The following is an 18,786-nucleotide window of genomic DNA, read 5'->3' on the forward strand; positions in this document are numbered from 1 at the left end:
AAAAATAAATGCGATCTCTGAGTACGTTTCGACCTACACAATGGGCTTTATCAAGTCAAACCGAACTACCTGAGTAGACTGTACACGAATATATAGGGTGGAGAGTCAGGTGGAGAACATTGGGAAGGTTGGATTTGAAACTGACCTGCATAGGTCGTCTGATTATCTGTCACTTGATAAAGCCCAGTGTGTGGGCAAAATGAAGTCAATAAAGGATCGCATTATACAGCATATGTGTATTTTTTCCATCGTGTCGGTATTCTATACCAATTTATCTTCCGTTCTTCTTGAGTTACCATTACATCAGCAGCATACATCAGCCTACTAACTTGTCCTCCAAGACGGACATTTTTCGCATGCCTTGGTTTTCGTTACCTTCTACTTAACCTAAACTATAAAAAACTAAATATGTTATCGTTAGATAACATAGTACAAATAAGAACATGTGCAACACTTGGGTTTCTTTATTGAGGAAACGTTTCCTCACGCAGTGGCTTCGTCAGTCCTGAGGTTTCATCAAGCTGAGGGACTGATTATCTTAAACTCCTTCTGATCTTCACCATTCTTCTTTGTATAGGACTGATGAAGCTACTGCGTGGCGAAACGTTTCCTCAAAGATATCTAAGTGCTGCACATGTGTATAATTTATCAACTTATCGGTTCTCTGAACCATTTATCTACATAGTACAAATAGTTAACCTATAATTAGGCAGTTAACCAAGAGGAACTAAACTGGTTGCGATGATATTCCCAGGCATGATGTTAAAGTTGAAGGATGGGATGAGGAATGAAGTTACTCGGTTCATTAAGCCCAAGGCATGTTATAATAGAGTATGTTACACACCAGTGACACTCCCATGTTACCCACATGATATACAATGACCTCAGTGACGCCTCTGACAAGTGACGCGTCAACGACATGTCCTTAATGAACCCATGTTACTTCATGTCACTCGACTCACTTGCCCCACAAACTAGCGCACTTACCACAAAAAAAGGTTGTAAAACAAAACTTTAATGCAGTGAAACCAGGCTAAGTGCTGTTATTCTACTTCCGTTTACTGCAAAGCACATTCCTATATAATGTATACTAATACACCGCAGGATGCCACCCAAAACAGTCTACTAGCACACAGGATCCTAATTACGGCAAAGTGAACAGCAGCAGTCTCGAGTGTCTTGTTTTCCCGATCGTTTCATCTACTGAGTAAACACCTTCATCAAATGATCATCAGGTGATGATACGAAACCATCTGACCATCAGACGATGACTTTACAAAGACACTAGCGTGTTGTTCGACACTAGCGTGCGTGTGACGAACTTAGTTATGCTTCACCTCCTCGTGTACTCTTACGTTTCCCAGTTCTAATACCACACCTGCCTTGAAACTAGATGCTAGCACAAGAACATTCCATGCGAGTGTACGCATGTGTTTAGTCACTGGTGAGGCATCCCTTGTTTTGAGCCCTGGTGGTAAGCCACTTTTTCCTGGTGGGGAATGCGAGCTGTACTGATGTCATGGGTCACACTGGTTGTAGCTTCCCATGCTAGTAAATGGTGTTGCAGTGGCAGGGACGAGGTACAACATCACAAAATCTGTCGTGTCTGGAAACTAAGCTCACGCCATCTTCCCTCACCTGGGAAGCGGAGTCACTCTACCTGACTCCCCTCACCTGGAAAGCGGAGTCACCCTTCCTGACTCCCCTCACCTGGAAAGCGGAGTCACCCTTCCTGACTCCCCTCACCTGGAAAGCGGAGTCACCCTTCCTGACTCCCCTCACCTGGAAAGCGGAGTCACCCTTCCTGACTCCCCTCACCTGGAAAGCGGAGTCACCCTTCCTGACTCCCCTCACCTGGAAAGCGGAGTCACCCTTCCTGACTCCCCTCACCTGGAAAGCGGAGTCACCCTTCCTGACTCCCCTCACCTGGAAAGCGGAGTCACCCTTCCTGACTCCCCTCACCTGGAAAGCGGAGTCACCCTTCCTGACTCCCCTCACCTGGTAAGCGGAGTCACCCTTCCTGACTCCCCTCACCTGGAAAGCGGAGTCACCCTTCCTGACTCCCCTCACCTGGAAAGCGGAGTCACCCTTCCTGACTCCCCTCACCTGGAAAGCGGAGTCACCCTGCCTGACTCCCCTCACCTGGAAAGCGGAGTCACCCTGCCTGACTCCCCTCACCTGGAAAGCGGAGTCACCCTGCCTGACTCCCCTCACCTGGAAAGCGGAGACACCCTGGAACACTGTCCATGGAAACTCATGGCTCCTGCCTCTATCCTTGACTAAACATCACTGCCACAATTAATGTAGTTATGACTTTTACGGAGCACTTTGACCTCTTAAGTCAGAACTCACAATAAAAATAAGAATAAAATCAACAAATAAAAGCAACGAGAATAAATATTCAACACAAATAAATACTCACATACCAAGTTATAGCCAGCATCGGCCCAAAAAAAAAGAAATCCACAAACTTATCAACGCCAAAAGATTCCACTAAGTTCCTTGAGGTCCCTACGGGCACCTCAGTAATTAAAAAAAAAAAACAAAGAAGAAAAGGCGTAAGTCAAAGGCAAACTGTTAAAATATGGTTTCTAGGTATATCAAAGGTTGTTAGGTAAGACACATATGCAACAGTTAGGTATCTTTATTATGAAACGTTTCGCCTACACAGTAGGCTTCTTCAGTCAAGTACAGAAAAGTTGATAGAAGCAGAAGATACTTGAAGACGATGTAATCAGTCCATCACCCTTAAAGTTTTGAGGTGGTCAGTCCCTCAGTCTTGAGAAGAGCATTGTTCCAAAGTATGAAACAATATGGAGAAGAAGTGACAGGATGAAGCTTTTATAGCGCCAAGAGGTGAGACGTAGGCCACTAGGAGAGGTAAGAACTCAGATGTTGACAGGTCAGGTCCCTCTCAAATCCAGCCCCTCTCACTAGTGGAAGTTGTCGAAGTTGATTGCAGGTCTGTACCAAGATACCCTTGTGTTGCAGTGTCTGACAGATTGAACATTAAAATGGTATAAAATACCGACAGGTTGTTAGGTAAGACACATATGCAACAGTTAGGTATCTTTATTATGAAACGTTTCGCCTACACAGTAGGCTTCTTCAGTCAAGTACAGAAAAGTTGATAGAAGCAGAAGATACTTGAAGACGATGTAATCAGTCCATCACCCTTAAAGTTTTGAGGTGGTCAGTCCCTCAGTCTTGAGAAGAGCATTGTTCCAAAGTATGAAACTGGAGGGACCTGACCTGTCAACATCTGAGTTCTTACCTCTCCTAGTGGCCTACGTCTCACCTCTTGGCGCTATAAAAGCTTCATCCTGTCACTTCTTCTCCATATTGTTTCATACTTTGGAACAATGCTCTTCTCAAGACTGAGGGACTGACCACCTCAAAACTTTAAGGGTGATGGACTGATTACATCGTCTTCAAGTATCTTCTGCTTCTATCAACTTTTCTGTACTTGACTGAAGAAGCCTACTGTGTAGGCGAAACGTTTCATAATAAAGATACCTAACTGTTGCATATGTGTCTTACCTAACAACCTGTCGGTATTTTATACCATTTTAATGTTCATATCAAAGGTACACAGATACCTTTGATGAGCTACGAGTTTTTTTCTACTCTCGAAGCCCGGCCATGGGCCAGGCTTGTTTGGTGTTTGGCGGGTCAACAAGAGCATCTGGCAACAGGTGACTCAGGGCGTGGTATGTGTGACTGATGCCCCAATGAGCGTAGTAGGAAAAACTGTGTGAAAACTTTCACGCAAGTACTGTGAAGAGCAAGTTACTTGTGAGAATATAAACACATATGCAGTATAATGTGATCCTTTATTGACAACGTTTCACCCACACAGTGGGCTTTTTCAAGTCACACACACGTTGTCAATAAAGGATCACATTATACTGCATATGTGTTCATATTTCCACTGTGCCGGTATTTAATACCATTTATTTCCAAGTTACTTGTGAGATAAAGCTAGTGTTGCTGTTGTCAAGAAGAGCCCCCCCACCCCACCCCAGACCAGCCTTCGTGCAACACTAAGCAACACAACACGTTCACTTAACCAGGTTGTTCATTATCATCACTGGACTCGCCATACTTCTCCTTGGTGGTATTTGATCTGCCATCAGAACATAACATAAGAATGTAGGAACACTGCAGAAGAACATTAAAATGGTATAAAATACCGACAGGTTGTTAGGTAAGACACATATGCAACAGTTAGGTATCTTTATTGTGAAACGTTTCGCCTACACAGTAGGCTTCTTCAGTCAAGTACAGAAAAGTTGATAGAAGCAGAAGATACTTGAAGACGATGTAATCAGTCCATCACCCTATGGAACAATGCTCTTCTCCAGACTGAGGGACTGACCACCTCAAAACTTTAAGGGTGATGGACTGATTACATCGTCTTCAAGTATCTTCTGCTTCTATCAACTTTTCTGTACTTGACTGAAGAAGCCTACTGTGTAGGCGAAACGTTTCACAATAAAGATACCTAACTGTTGCATATGTGTCTTACCTAACACACTGCAGAAGGCCTACTGGCCCATACGAGGCAGGTCCTTATCAAAACGACATCTACCTAAAGCTTCCCAAGAAATAACTCCCGTACCCCATGACACCAATCAAACCCAGCCCCTCCCACTCATATATTTGTCCAGTCTCTTCTTAAAGCTACCCAAGGTCCTAGCCTCTATCACCCCACTAGGAAGACTGTTCATCGTGTGGACAGCTCCGCTATTATTAACCATGACACCGCCACCAGGTGTAACTTGTTATAATACGCTTTCACTGTACTTCCGGCTGTGCTACATCACACGAGTTCAAGCTGTCTATAAAAAAAAACGAGTTCAACTCTCACATGTCGTTCAGTAATGCCTCACACCCGGTAATCTGTGTATGCTTCTTCGTGATTACAACCTCTCAAACTATTGCTAACTTACCTTTGATATACCTTTGAAGAGTTTCGAGAGTTTATCTGCTCTCTGAGCCCGGCCATGGGCCAGGCTCGTCTGGTGCTTGCCTGGTAAACCAGGCTGTTGCTGCTGGAGGCCCGCTGCCCCACATGTCCATCACAGCCTGGTTGATCTGGCACCTTGTTAGGCAAGACACACATGCAACAGTTAGGTATCTTTATTTCGAAACGTTTCGCCTACACAGTAGGCTTCTTCAGTCGAGTACAGAAAAGTTGATAGAAGCAGAAGAGACTTGAAGACGATGTGAACATTAAAATGGTATAAAATACCGACAGATTGTTAGGTAAGACACATATGCAACAGTTAGGTATCTTTATTTTGAAACGTTTCGCCTACACAGTAGGCTTCTTCAGTCGAGTACAGAAAAGTTGATAGAAGCAGAAGATACTTGAAGACGATGTAATCAGTCCATCACCCTTAAAGTTTTGAGGTGGTCAGTCCCTCAGTCTGGAGAAGAGCATTGTTCCGTTGTCTGAAACAATAGTATTGTTTCAGACAACGGAACAATGCTCTTCTCCAGACTGAGGGACTGACCACCTCAAAACTTTAAGGGTGATGGACTGATTACATCGTCTTCAAGTATCTTCTGCTTCTATCAACTTTTCTGTACTCGACTGAAGAAGCCTACTGTGTAGGCGAAACGTTTCAAAATAAAGATACCTAACTGTTGCATATGTGTCTTACCTGAAGACGATGTAATCAGTCCATCACCCTTAAAGTTTTGAGGTGGTCAGTCCCTCAGTCTGGAGAAGAGCATTGTTTCAAACTTTGGAAGTGCAACTAACGCAACTAATGTTGCACTTGTGTCCTTTTACTTTACATATTGTCGGTAATTCTACCAACTTTATTACAACTTTTCTGTACTCGACTGAAGAAGCCTACTGTGTAGGCGAAACGTTTCGAAATAAAGATACCTAACTGTTGCATATGTGTCTTACCTAACAATCTGTCGGTATTTTATACCATTTTAATGTTCAATCCGTCACCTGGTGAAGATACTTGCAAAGAAACCTAACATCTTCAAATATTGCTGACTCTTAGTATGCTGAATTTACTCAGTTTTTTTTTTTCAATTTACTGGAGGCCGATACATACTTAAAATTAGAAGAAAAAATACTTTATTCTAAAATATGTCCTTTTAATCAATGAATTTCGAACGTCTTTCGTACGCACGAAGGATTTACCTTACGAATTCGTACAGTATATGTTGCAGTACTTATCATTTCACGAGCTTAATTATCATAATCTAAGAGCTAAACCCAAATGCGTGGTTTTTCATGACCTTTATATGGGTTTTATGACTTCTCTTTCAATCCTGTTCAACAACGAAGACATTTTCAATCGGATTTCACTCTTCGTGAATTTGAATCTGCAAACTCATTTACTGACGTAAGGGAACAAACTCATGAGTAAATACTAAAGCTGTTAAACAGGGAGGCTGGTACTCACGTAGGGGCACATGGGCATGGGCACGGGCTGGGCAGAGAGGATGACGTGTCTGAGGGTGCCAGTTTCGTCAACGATCTGCTGCACGACGTGTCCTGGCGGCACCTGCACAGGTAGTGGGATGGGCGGTGACGAGTTGGTCGACACCATCCGCACGCTGGCTGGACCTGTGCAACACAACCTATTAGTATTACTCCTGGTAACACTACGCGCAATACAAGACAGGTAGTCAGTAATATATCAAAGACATACAGACAGATTAAGCCTTTATTAAAATCAATATTTACCCGAGATATTGATAAATTAGACACATGTGCAACTCTTGGGTATCTTTATTGAGGAAACGTTTCGCCACACAGTGGCTTCATCAGTCCATACGTAGGAGAAACTTGAAGAACAGGAGGAGAATGAGGTAATCAGTCCCTCAACATTGAGTCGATGTGTTCAGTCCATCAGTCTTGAGTAGAATACCGCATATGAGCGGACTGATGAAGCCACTGTGTGGCGAAACGTTTCCTCAATAAAGATACCCAAGAGTTGCACATGTGTCTAATTTATCAACATGTCGGTTCTCTGAACTATTCATCTACAAATTTACCCGAGATACTATAATACATACGAACCTATCTGCATAAAAACAAGAAACAAAACCATCGCTAACAACGTTTCGCTCTATGTAGGATGTTAGTTGAACAATAAAATGGTATAAAATACCGACAGGTTGTTAGGTACAAAAAATTTTACCAAGATACCCTTGTGTTGCAGTGTCTGACAGATTGAACAATAAAATGGTATAAAATACCGACAGCTAACAACTAACAACTAACAGGATGTTAGTTGTTAGGATGTTATTAAGATAAGATTTTCTTCGGATTTTTTAACCCCGAAGGGTTAGCCACCCAGGATAATCTTATTATTTAATTAAGCTCTACGTACAGAAAAGTCCCAGTAAAAGGTTGCCTCTGTTTTATTTCTTCAAGGCAGCATGTCACGGAGGTCTTTATGACGAAAAAAGATTCAAATCACTTAACCTACATTCTCTTGTAAGACGCAGAATCGGGGGAGACATGACTGAAGTGTATAAGTGGAAGATGGGCATAAACAAGGGAGATATAAACAAGGTAATGGGGATATCCCTTCAAGAAAGAACTCGAAATAATGGAGTCAAATTGGATAAAGTTTAGATTTAGAAAGGATATAGGAAAGTACTGATTTGGAAATATAGTCGAGTGGAAGTCTGACTAGTAATGTTACTGAAGCTAAAACCTTGGGCAGCTTCAAATATAGGTTAGATAATGATGATAAATTAGACACATGTGCAACTCTTGGGTATCTTTATTGAGGAAACGTTTCGCCATACAGTGGCTTCATCAGTCCATACGTAGGAGAAACTTGAAGAACAGGAGGAGAATGAGGTAATCCGTCCCTCAACCTTGAGTCGATGTGTTCAGTCCATCAATCTTGAATAGAATACGGTATATGAGCGGAGAAGCAGCTTATAAACCGTATGGCAGGAGAGGTGCAGCAGTCATAGGTGGTGTTACATTTGTTCAATGTGGAAGTAGGTCGTGCCCAAGAATTAGGCAAGCGAAGAATTCCTAAGTATTAAGATCCAAAGAAGTTGAAGATTGAGACACTTATGCAGCATATGGGAATCTTTATTCAGGAAACGTTTCGCCACACAGTGGCTTCATCAGTCCAATACAAAGAGGAAGGCCGGGGTCATAGTGGTACCATCCACTAGTCGAAGTAGGTCTTCGTCCAAAGGTTGTGATGAATGGTTTGAAAAACCGACAAGTTGAAGATTGAGACACTTATGCAGCATATGGGAATCTTTATGGGATCTTGTTACAAAGAATTCTTCAACACGTGTTCAACCTTTGGATGAAGACCTACTTCGACTAGTGGATGGTACCACTATGGCCCCGCCTCCGCCTGCTTCACCTCACCTCACTACAGTATATAAGCCACGTCTACGGCCCTATGCTGTACATTCTACAAGATTGATGGACTGAACACATCGACTCCAGGCTGAGGGACTGATTACCTCATACTCCTCCTCTCCTTACGCCTTCCTCTTTGTATTGGACTGATGAAGCCACTGTGTGGCGAAACGTTTCCTGAATAAAGATTCCCATATACTGTATAAGTGTCTCAATCTTCAACTTGTCGGTTTTTCAAACCATTCATCACATCCCAAGAAGTTGCAGTGTCTGACAGGTTTGTAGATAAATGGTTCAGAGAACCGACATGTTGATAAATTAGACACACGAGTGAGAGGGGATGAATTTGAGTTAGAATCGCACACGAGTTGATAGGGTTATCAAAGCTTATTCCTCGGTGAATATTGATAATGGGTTGGGCCAGTATTTTTTTTTAGCCAAGAATGGGCCGGTAGGCCTGCTGCAGTGCTCCTACTTTCTTACGTGTTATCTTATATTCATGAGGCGGGTACAAGAGCTGACAAGGATGAAGAGGGAAGTTCACTGATGATTTAATAAATGAGACACTTTTGCAACATTTGGATATCTTTATTCTAGAAACGTTTAGCCACACAGTGGCTTCTTCAGTCCAATGCAGAAAAATGTGAAAGATGGGGGAGTTTGAGGTAATTAGTCCCTTAGCCTGGATTGTGTGTTCAGTCCATCAATCTTGACACGTGATAATGTCAGTCAGCCAGTACGCAGAACAATCGTATATATCACGATACTGACAAGATAGATGGTGAATATGAAAATGGTATACAATACCGACAAGTTGATAAGCAAGACACATGTACAACAGTTGAAGACGACGTCTTCAAGGGTGATGGACTGATTACATCGTCTTCACATTTCCACTACTTCCGCGAACTCTTCTGTATTCGACTGAAGAAAAGCTTCGGAATAAAGATACCTAACTGTTACATATGTATCTTGCTTATCAAGATAGATGGTACCACCAGTCTATCCTCATTCCTTCCCCTCTCACTACCACCCTCAACTTCCCTGCCTCCCTCCCTTCACTTGTATAGCTCATCCTGAGTCACGTAACATGACGTGGAAAACATAGTTATACAGCCAGAACAAAATCTACCTATCATAGAGAAGCGGGTAACAGCACATCGCTGATGTATTCAGTTGTATAAAAAAAAAATCCACATCCACCAACACGTACACAACCTCCACCACCCCCACCAACCACGTCAATTACCTTGCCGCCGCCAACCACGTCAACTACCTTGCCGCCACCACCAACCAACCACCACCACCAACTGATCCTCTGAGTGGGAGATCCTCTGCGAGGGTCACCATTACACTTGACCTATTTCAACAGCGTCACAGCTTTGAACCTTCAAACATTCTAAGAACACGCTTAACATTCCACAAAGAACCTTTTTTTAATACGTTCATTTATGCAGACAATCACATTTCACAGACCATAGTCACTCGAGTTTGGAATGTAGGGGGAGTGGGAGTGTGTATCAGGACACAGGTGTTCCCTTATTCTATAGACTGAGGAGTTATGTGGTGGAGAGGGAGACGAGGCTCATCCACTGAGCTGACTGGATGTGGATGGTCTTGCGAGACCACTTCTGAAGGTGGATGGTCTTGCGAGACCACTTCTGAAGCAGGTGCTCCAGGTCCTGCTGGAAACCTTTTTGTAAGTGTACTTTACAAGTTCACATTCCCCCAAATTTAGCATTAATGAATCACTGTACTGTGATTCGGACAGTGCGTACTCTTGAGTCTTCCTGATTAGTAGAGCTGGCTCTATTAAGAGCACCGATTGTTCAGAATTCTGCTGTGTTCACAAGTGGTGAAAGTGCTCTATGGAGAGGTAGTTGCCACCCTCCCCGGGACGACATGGCTCGCTATGTAATATCTCCACCTCCCCCCCCCCCACACACACAATTTCATCTTTACCGACATCCTGCCTAAAAAAAAAAAAAGCATACTTTTAGAGAAGTATGATGTAGCACTATGATTGTTTGTTGGATATGAGAATGGAACAAAAAAGATAACAGGAGTACAATGTCTTGAGAAACAAAAGCTACTTTCACTGTGGAGGCCTCTTTAAATGCTCGACGACGACGACGACGACGACAAATAATTTTTTATACAATATTTGTACAGAGATGAGTGACATGCGCATAATTATACCTGGAGTTCCGGGATCAACGTCCACGCAGCCCAGTCCATGATCAGGCCTCCCGGTGGATAAGGGCCTGATCAATTAGGCTGTTACTGTTGGACACACAGTCCAAAGTACGACTCGTGGCCCCGCTGGTCGGTCACTGACTTCAGATATCTGCCCAGCTCCCTCTAGAAGACAACCAGGGGTCTATTGGTAATTCCCCTTATGGCTGGTGGGAGGCTGTTGAACAATCTTGGGCCCCGGACACTGACTGTTTTCTCTTAGTGTACTAATAGCGAACCAATTTTTCATGGGGGGGGGTATGTTTTACAGTCTGCCCAGTCTGCTTTCGTAGGGAGTGATTTCTGTGCAGATTTGGGACCAGTTCCTCTGGGATTTTCCAGGTGTAGATTGTGATGTCTCTCGCCTGCGCTTCAGTGAGTACAAGTCAAATGCTTCCAAGTATTCCCAGTAGTTAAGATGTTTAAGGGAACTTATATGTGCAGTAAATGTTCTCTGTACATTCTCTAGATCTGCGATTTCACCTGCCTTGAATGGATATGTTAGTGTACAGCAGTATTCCAGCCTAGAGAGAACAAGTGATTTAAAAAGGATCATCATTGGCTTGGCATCCCTTGTTTTGAAGGTTCTCATTATCCATCCTATCATTTTCCTAGCAGATGTGATAGTGACACTGTTGTGATCTTTGAAAGTGAGATCCTCAGACATTAACACTTCCAGGTCCTTCACATTACTTTTCCGCTCTACTGTGTGATTAGAGTTTGTAGTATACCCATTTCTAGCTATTATTTCCTCCAGTTTTCCATAACGTAGTAGTTGGAATTTGACTTCCTTGATCATCATATTGTCTTCCGTTGCCCACTGGAAATCTTGGTTTATATCTTCTTGGAGGTTAACCGCGTCCTCAACGGGTGACAGTCTCGTGAAGATTCTAATGTCGTCTACATAGGATGATATGGTGCTATGGTTTACATCTCTCTGGCTGATATGAGGATGAGGAATAGGATGGGGGCAAGTACTGTGCATTGTGGAACAGAGCTTTTCACTGTGGCGGCCTCCGACTTAACTGTTTACCACTACTCTTTGTGGTCGACTAGTTAAAACGTTGAAGATCCATCTACCCACTGCACTAATTATCCCTTTAGCACTCATTGTGTGTGCTATTACACCATGATCGCACCTGTCAAAGGCTTTTGCAAAATCTACGTATACTACATCTGCATTCTGTTTGTCTTCCAGAGCATCCAAGACCAGATCATAGTGGTCCAGCAGTTCAGAGAGGCAGGAGCGACCTGCTCTGAACCCGTGTTGCCCTGGATTGTGCAACTGCTGGGAATCCAGGAGATTGCAATCATGGTTCTTAATATTAATTCAAATATTTTTATGATGTGGGACGTTAGAGCTGTTGGTCTATAGTTCTTAGCTAATGCTTTGCTGCCACCTTTATGGAGTGGGGCTACATCCGTTGCTTTTAGTGACTGGGATTTCACCCGTGTCTATGTTCCTTCTCCATACCATACTTAATCATTACAACAAAGATAAACAGCGCCTAGATTAAGATTTAGATATGGGCAATGTATACACTCCTCACAAATTTTTGTCATTGTGGTGGGTTGTCCCTTATTCTCCATATGATGATACCTCCATAAAACAGTTGGGTCACCAAGACCTTCCCCATACTAGTTTACCACTGCGTAAATACTGTACAGTCCACAACCACCACCACACTACTGTTACTGTACAGTCTACCCACCACCACCACGACGCCACTGTTACTGTACAGTCTACCTACCACCACGACGCCACTTACTGTACAGTCTACCCACCAACACAATCACGTCCTTCATTATTTAATGAAGGTACAAGTTTGGTTACTTTCAGCACGGTTCTCAAGTTTAATTTCGTATTTCGTATTCAATTTGATTCAGAGCAGAGAATTTAGCAGCACACTCAGTGTGTGTGCGCTAAATTCGCTGTGCGCTGGACACACTCCACATTTCCCTGCCATTACCTATTTCCTGTAGTCATAAAAGCTATAATTACATTATCTTTGTATTCTGGGCTAAACAGTGGTGTGGTGTACTCGAGGTTGCCCCCTAATTACCACCCTAAGATCGTCCTCTTATCCCCGTAAGACGCATAAAAAACGCCGAACTACTTATTATTCTATACATTTTTATAAATATAAATTGAATGGGTTGCTAACTGAACGAATTTCCAACCTTTCGCTGCCCCCCCCTCCGGGTGGGGGGTGTGAGGGGATAGAGAAGAGGATGAGAGGTAATGATGAGAAGGGGAGAGGAAAAGATGGGAGGGGAGGAACGAAGGAGAGGAGAGAGTGAGGAGGGAAAAAGAGCATGAGTATAGGGAGAGAAAAAGAAAATATGAAAGGGGAGAAAAAGAGGGGGGGGGAATGAGAAACGGGAAAAACCCTTTCTCCCCCTTCCCCCTTCTTTCACCCTCTTTCCCCTCTCGTCTTTTCCCTCTCTCTTCTTCCCCCCCCCCGTCTTTCCCGTCTCCCATCCCCCCCTCTATGCTTTTCCCTCTTTCTCCCCTTTCATATTCTATTTTTCTCTCCCTATACTCGTCCTCTTTTCCCCTCCTCACTCCCTCCTCTCTTTCGTTCCTCCCATCCCATCTTTTTCTCTCCCCTTCTCAACATTACCTCTCATCATCTTCTCTATCCTCTCATCCCCCCCAGCGAAAGGTTGGAAATTCGTTGTTAGCAACCCATTCAATTTATACTTATAAAAAATGTATAGAATAATAAGTAGTTCGGAGTTTTTATGTGTCTTACGGGGATAAGAGGACGATCTTGGAGTGGTAATTAGGGGAGAGGGAAAAGGAAGGGGAAAGGGAGAAAGAGAGGTAAGAGGAGTAAAGAGAATACTTCAAGTCCCCTAAACTATACTCCTTGGAACGCAGGGAAGAAAGATACATCATAGTTTGCACTTAGAAAATCCTGGAAGGAGTGATGCCATACCTAAACACCTCCATATGACAACAAGAGACTTGACAGACGGTGCAAAGTACCTCGAATAACAAGCAGGGGAGTGTGACCAATACTTTGAGAGAGAACTCGATAAGTGTCAGAGGTCCTCGACTATTCAACGTCCTCCCTTCGTGTATAAGGGAAATTACCACCAAACCTCTGGCTGCCTTCAAGAGGGTGCATACCCTGGACTACATGCGGCCAACACCAATAGCCAAGTCGATCAGGCTAGGCTACTGGCGAGCAGTAACGATGACCCCCAGAAGCGCCATAAGATACTGTTTACCATAAATATAATGAAAAGTTAGTACTTTTCAACATCGTTTTTAATCCTTGAAGTAGCGACAATGACCAAGAAAATGTATCAGCAACAAGGGGTCACAACTGGAATTTGAAAACTCAGACGAGTCACAGGGATGTTAGGAAGCATTTCTTCACTCACAGAGTTGTCAGGAAGGGGAACAATCTGGAGAGCGATGTACCGGAAGCAGGATCCTTACATAGCTTTAAGAAGACGTACAATCAAGCTCTTGGAGCAGGAAGAGTGGACCTGGTAGCAACCAGCGAAGAGGGGAGGCCAGGAGCTGTGATTCGACCCCTGTAACCACAAACAGATGAGTACATCTTACATTGGCTGTAACTACACTAATCCCTTCCAGGTTTGTATATTCTCCTCAGACAAGTCTTGTCTGAGGACCTGATGAACACTGATGTTCACGTAGATGACCACCAGTGTGGTGCAGGGGGGCCACCAGTGCGGTGCAGGGGACCACCAGTGCGGTGCAGGGGGCCACCAGTGCGGTGCAGGGGACCACCAGTGCGGTGCAGGGGACCACCAGTGCGGTGCAGGGGGCCACCAGTGCGGTGCAGGGGACCACCAGTGCGGTGCAGGGGACCACCAGTGCGGTGCAGGGGGCCACCAGTGCGGTGTAGGAGCCACCAGTGTGGTGTAGCAGCCACCAGTGTGGTGCAGGGGGGCCACCAGTGCGGTGCAGGGGGCCACCAGTGAGGTGCAGGGGGCCACCAGTGAGGTGTAGGAGCCACCAGTGTGGTGCAGGAGCCACCAGTGTGGTGCAGGGGGGCCACCAGTGCGGTGCAGGGGACCACCAGTGCGGTGCAGGGGGCCACCAGTGAGGTGTAGGAGCCACCAGTGTGGTGCAGGGGCCACCAGTGTGGTGTAGGGGCCACCAGTGTGGTGTAGGGGCCATCAGTGTGGTGTAGGGAGCCACCAGTGTGGTGCAGGGAGCCACCAGTGTGGTGCAGGGGGCCACCAATCTGGCGTAAAGGCCACCAGTGTGGAGTAAGGGCCACCAGTGTGGAGTAGGGGCCACCAGTGTGGAGTAGGGGCCACCAGTCTGGACCTGAGGCTGCGTAGAGGGCACTATCAACCCCGCCCCCCACCGCCCTCAACTTCCGGGGAGTTACCCACGACTGTCACTATCGTGGGCGCCGCCACCACCACCACGCCCACACCCACCAGGGTCACCATCTCTGAGCAAGGACAACCCTCGCTGTTGCTTAGCGGTGCACACGTCACACCAACCAGGGTACACGGTACATCACAGTTCCACTGGTCACAGACACGGCCGCAGGGGCACTGATCGCCGAATCCCTCTCCAGGTATACTAGTAACTCAAGAAATAATTACATATATGCCTGCTGTATCCTGGGCACGCGCCCCAGCTCTGGGGAGCTGGATGAGATTTTCGCACTGTAATTGCGATACACGTCTAGTAATATGTACCAGAAATGTATCCCTCAAGCCTTACGTACTGTATATGCCATCTCTGTATCAGTAATGTAGCTAAGTCTGGTGTACCATATTATGTAGTAAAATATACCTATTACCTGGAGGTTACCTGGAGGTTATTCCGGGGATCAACGCCCCCGCGGCCCGGTCCATGACCAGGCCTCCCGATGGATCAGGGCCTGATCAACTAGGCTGTTACTGCTGGCCGCACGCAGTCCAACGTACGAGCCACAGCCCGGCTGATCCGGCACTGACTTTAGGTATCTGTCCAGCTCTTGGTGGGAGGGAAAGTGGAATATTCAAATTAATTATATATATATATATATATATATATATATATATATATATATATATATATATATATATATATATATATATATATATATATATATATATATATATATATAATTAAATCAGAATTTTAAGTTTGTCAAGCTTCACTAAATGTAAGGGTGGGGTGATGAGGGTAGATAAATTCCCCACTCTCTCACGTTACCAATATAGAACCACACCTTGCTCCTCCCCTCTCTCTCTGATCTATTTCCCTCCCATCCTCACCCTCCGTCGCCCCAGTCAGCTCTCTCTCTCTATAGATTCTCATTTACCCCAAGTGTCAAGTTTTTCTCTCCTTACCACTACAATAGTAGTGTCTCTCCCAATCCTCGTCTTATTATTGCCTTTCCTACCTTCCTCCATTTATTCTTTATTTCCCCCTCCCCCTGCCTTCATTCCCTACTCACTACCTACACACCAATATCATCAACCTTGTGTTCACGAAACCACACTAGTAGTTAAAAATTTGAAGCCGATCAGACGAGTCATTCACCAGTTATGACACCGATTCCAACTTCATTTTTCTAATATTCTGCTACAAAAACAAATCTACCAGCAAACAACAGCACCTAATAAGTGCTATTCTGTCCCTTGTTTTTCCGGTCTGGAGCTCCACCACCGTGGACTGTGGAAGTTATTCCAGGGTGATATACCTTTGATGAGTTTCGAGTGTGTTTCTACTCCCGGAGCCCGGTCATGGGCCAGGCTCGTCTGGTGCTAGGACTGGAATTAGGTTCAATAACTTTAGTCATAAGGCACTTGACCAATCCAAAGTTTTACCAACAATTTGGTCCTTATTACAACACAAAGGCAGTGAAAAAATGAACCCAACTGAATCAGGCTTTGAGTTATGAGCGAAACAATATATAAAAGTTAAAGAAAAGAAAAAATTCAGATAACTTCTCAGATACCCCTTCAGGTATACCTATAATAATAATAATAATAATAATAATAATAATAATAATAATAAACACTAAAACTAATAACCCCCATCCCCCCAAAACATATAATAATTAGGAGTGCGCTAAAGTTCGCGGTTTTTGGGAATTGGCTAATTTTAATGGTGTCGGTATCGGCCTAAAATTAAGTATTGGTATCGGCCAAAAAATTGGGTATCGTCCCGCCGAAGCGACTAGTTTATTGTACACCCCGATATCCATCCTGTTAACGACAGCGCAAGAGCTGTCAACCCTTCTGGGGCCCAGGAATTAGGCTCCAAAAGGGTTAACAGCAGTACATTTGGGTTTAAATCCGTTGCAAGCGAATTTAGGATATTTGCTCAATATCTCAATATTTCAACGTTGTTGTAGGCATTTTCTGACTTTTGTTTTAGCTAAAAACTGATTCATTATTTATGATTTCCAGAACTTTTCCTGCTTACCACTAAAATTAATATTCTGATTTATTTTCATTAATATCGATTATCCTACCCTATTCCGACTAATTTTCATTAATATGGGGGGTGAAAACTGATCATATACTCTGCCTTTAGTCTGATCCCGTGTGTCTGCCAGACTACTAACAAACACAGAAAAGTGTATACTGAATGCATGTAAAGTTTTTTTTAAGATATACCAGTCATCTTGCATGTTTACGAGACAAGGAAAATACCAGCCATCCTGCCTGAGTGCAAAAAGTTTAAACAGGTTCAGTTTCACAATGGTATGGCAGGAGGAGGGTAGTGCCTCCCTGGATGGTTGCTTTCTTCCGGGATATTACCCGTGTTTCACAATGGTATGGCAGGAGGAGGGTAGTGCCTCCCTGGATGTTTGCTTTCTTCCGGGATATTACCCGTGTTTCACAATGGTATGGCAGAAGGAGGGTAGTACTTCCCTGGATGGTTGCTTTCTACGTTGGAGATAAATGGTGTAAAATACCGACACGATCAAAAAATAGACAAGTGTAGTATAATGTGATCCTCTATTAACTACATTTCGCCGATGTATGACCTGTATTTTTCACTGTTTCAGCTGGAGGGCAGCACCTCATTAGAAGACACCTGATAAAAAACGCCTGGAAGATACTTCAGAACCTGATCCGAAATCTATACATCACCATAACACCGTACTGGAATAAGACACTGGAGGAAGTGCAAAATTAATTTAGTGAAAAGCAGGCCGTTAAAAGACTAATATGCGAATTATCAACATCTCGGGCCAATATTATTCAACACTACCGGCAAATATCACAAATATTGCTCGAACATTTGTAGATGTGACAAGAAACGTGTGCACCAGTTAGGTGAATTTAAGACACGTGTAACGTCTGGGCATCTTTATTGTAGACGTTTCGCCATCCAGTGGCTTTATCAATACAAATTCCAGGACATAACTTGAAGATAGTAGGACTATATACAGAAGATGAGGTAATTAGTCCCTCAACCTTGGAGTAGGTGCAAAGAGCACCGTAGTAGTGGAGATTCTGAAGCAAACGCAAGGAGCCTGGCGCTGGAATTTGTATTGACAAAGCCACTGGATGGCGGAACGTCTACAATAAAGATACCCAGATGTTACACATGTGTCTTAATTTCATCTTGTCGGTATTATATACCATTCTTGCGCACCAGTTAGGTATCTTTATTCCGAAACGTTTCGCCTACACAGTAGGCTTCTTCAGTCGAGTATAGAAGAGTTAGCAATACCAGTAGAGATGTGAAGATTACGTCCTCAAGGGTGATGGATTGATTACATCGTCTCCACATCTCTACTGTGTCTGTTTACTCTTCAGTCCAGTCTTTGACCATACCCCTTACCAATAACAAGCTAGGTCAATTTACCTTACTCACCTGTGAGCAAGAAGGGTATCATGGAGACGGTGGTGGGAAGGGCCTCTGTTGATGCACAACACTAGGCAATAATAATGTCATACACTTGTGTACAACCTCCACTCTACTGCTGCTGGCTGACTGTTCCCTCTGGCACATCCACCCCCTCACACGTGTACCACCATCCCTCACACGTGTACCGTCACTCCTCATACACGTGTACCACACAGCTGTCCCAACAGTACATAAATGCCAGTAACCACTAGTACACACGTAGGTTAGTGGTCTAGTTCTCTGTTCACAACTTAAATTACACAAGAACATAAGAAATGAGGAACACTGCAGCAGGCCTGTTGGCCCATACTAGGCAGGTCCTTTA

The 18,786-nt window shown here is 44.1% G+C and overlaps 1 protein-coding gene across 4 annotated transcripts in view; it reads right to left on the reverse strand.

Moving 5' to 3' along the window:
- Positions 1 to 18,786, reverse strand: part of LOC128697549 (fibronectin type-III domain-containing protein 3a) — a 662,917-nt gene that overhangs the window by 103,816 nt on the left and 540,315 nt on the right. For all 4 annotated transcript variants that reach the window (XR_011393145.1, XM_070094072.1, XM_053789316.2 and 1 more), the window contains one exon: positions 6,435 to 6,598. Coding sequence is in view for 3 of the 4 variants with exons in the window: in XM_070094072.1 (XP_069950173.1) it covers positions 6,435 to 6,598 (164 nt within the window). In the remaining variant the exon portion in view is untranslated. The remainder of the gene's footprint in view (positions 1 to 6,434; positions 6,599 to 18,786) is intronic.

The sequence above is a fragment of the Cherax quadricarinatus genome, chromosome 44, assembly GCF_038502225.1.
Source record: "Cherax quadricarinatus isolate ZL_2023a chromosome 44, ASM3850222v1, whole genome shotgun sequence".
Classification (NCBI taxonomy): Eukaryota; Metazoa; Arthropoda; class Malacostraca; order Decapoda; family Parastacidae; genus Cherax; species Cherax quadricarinatus.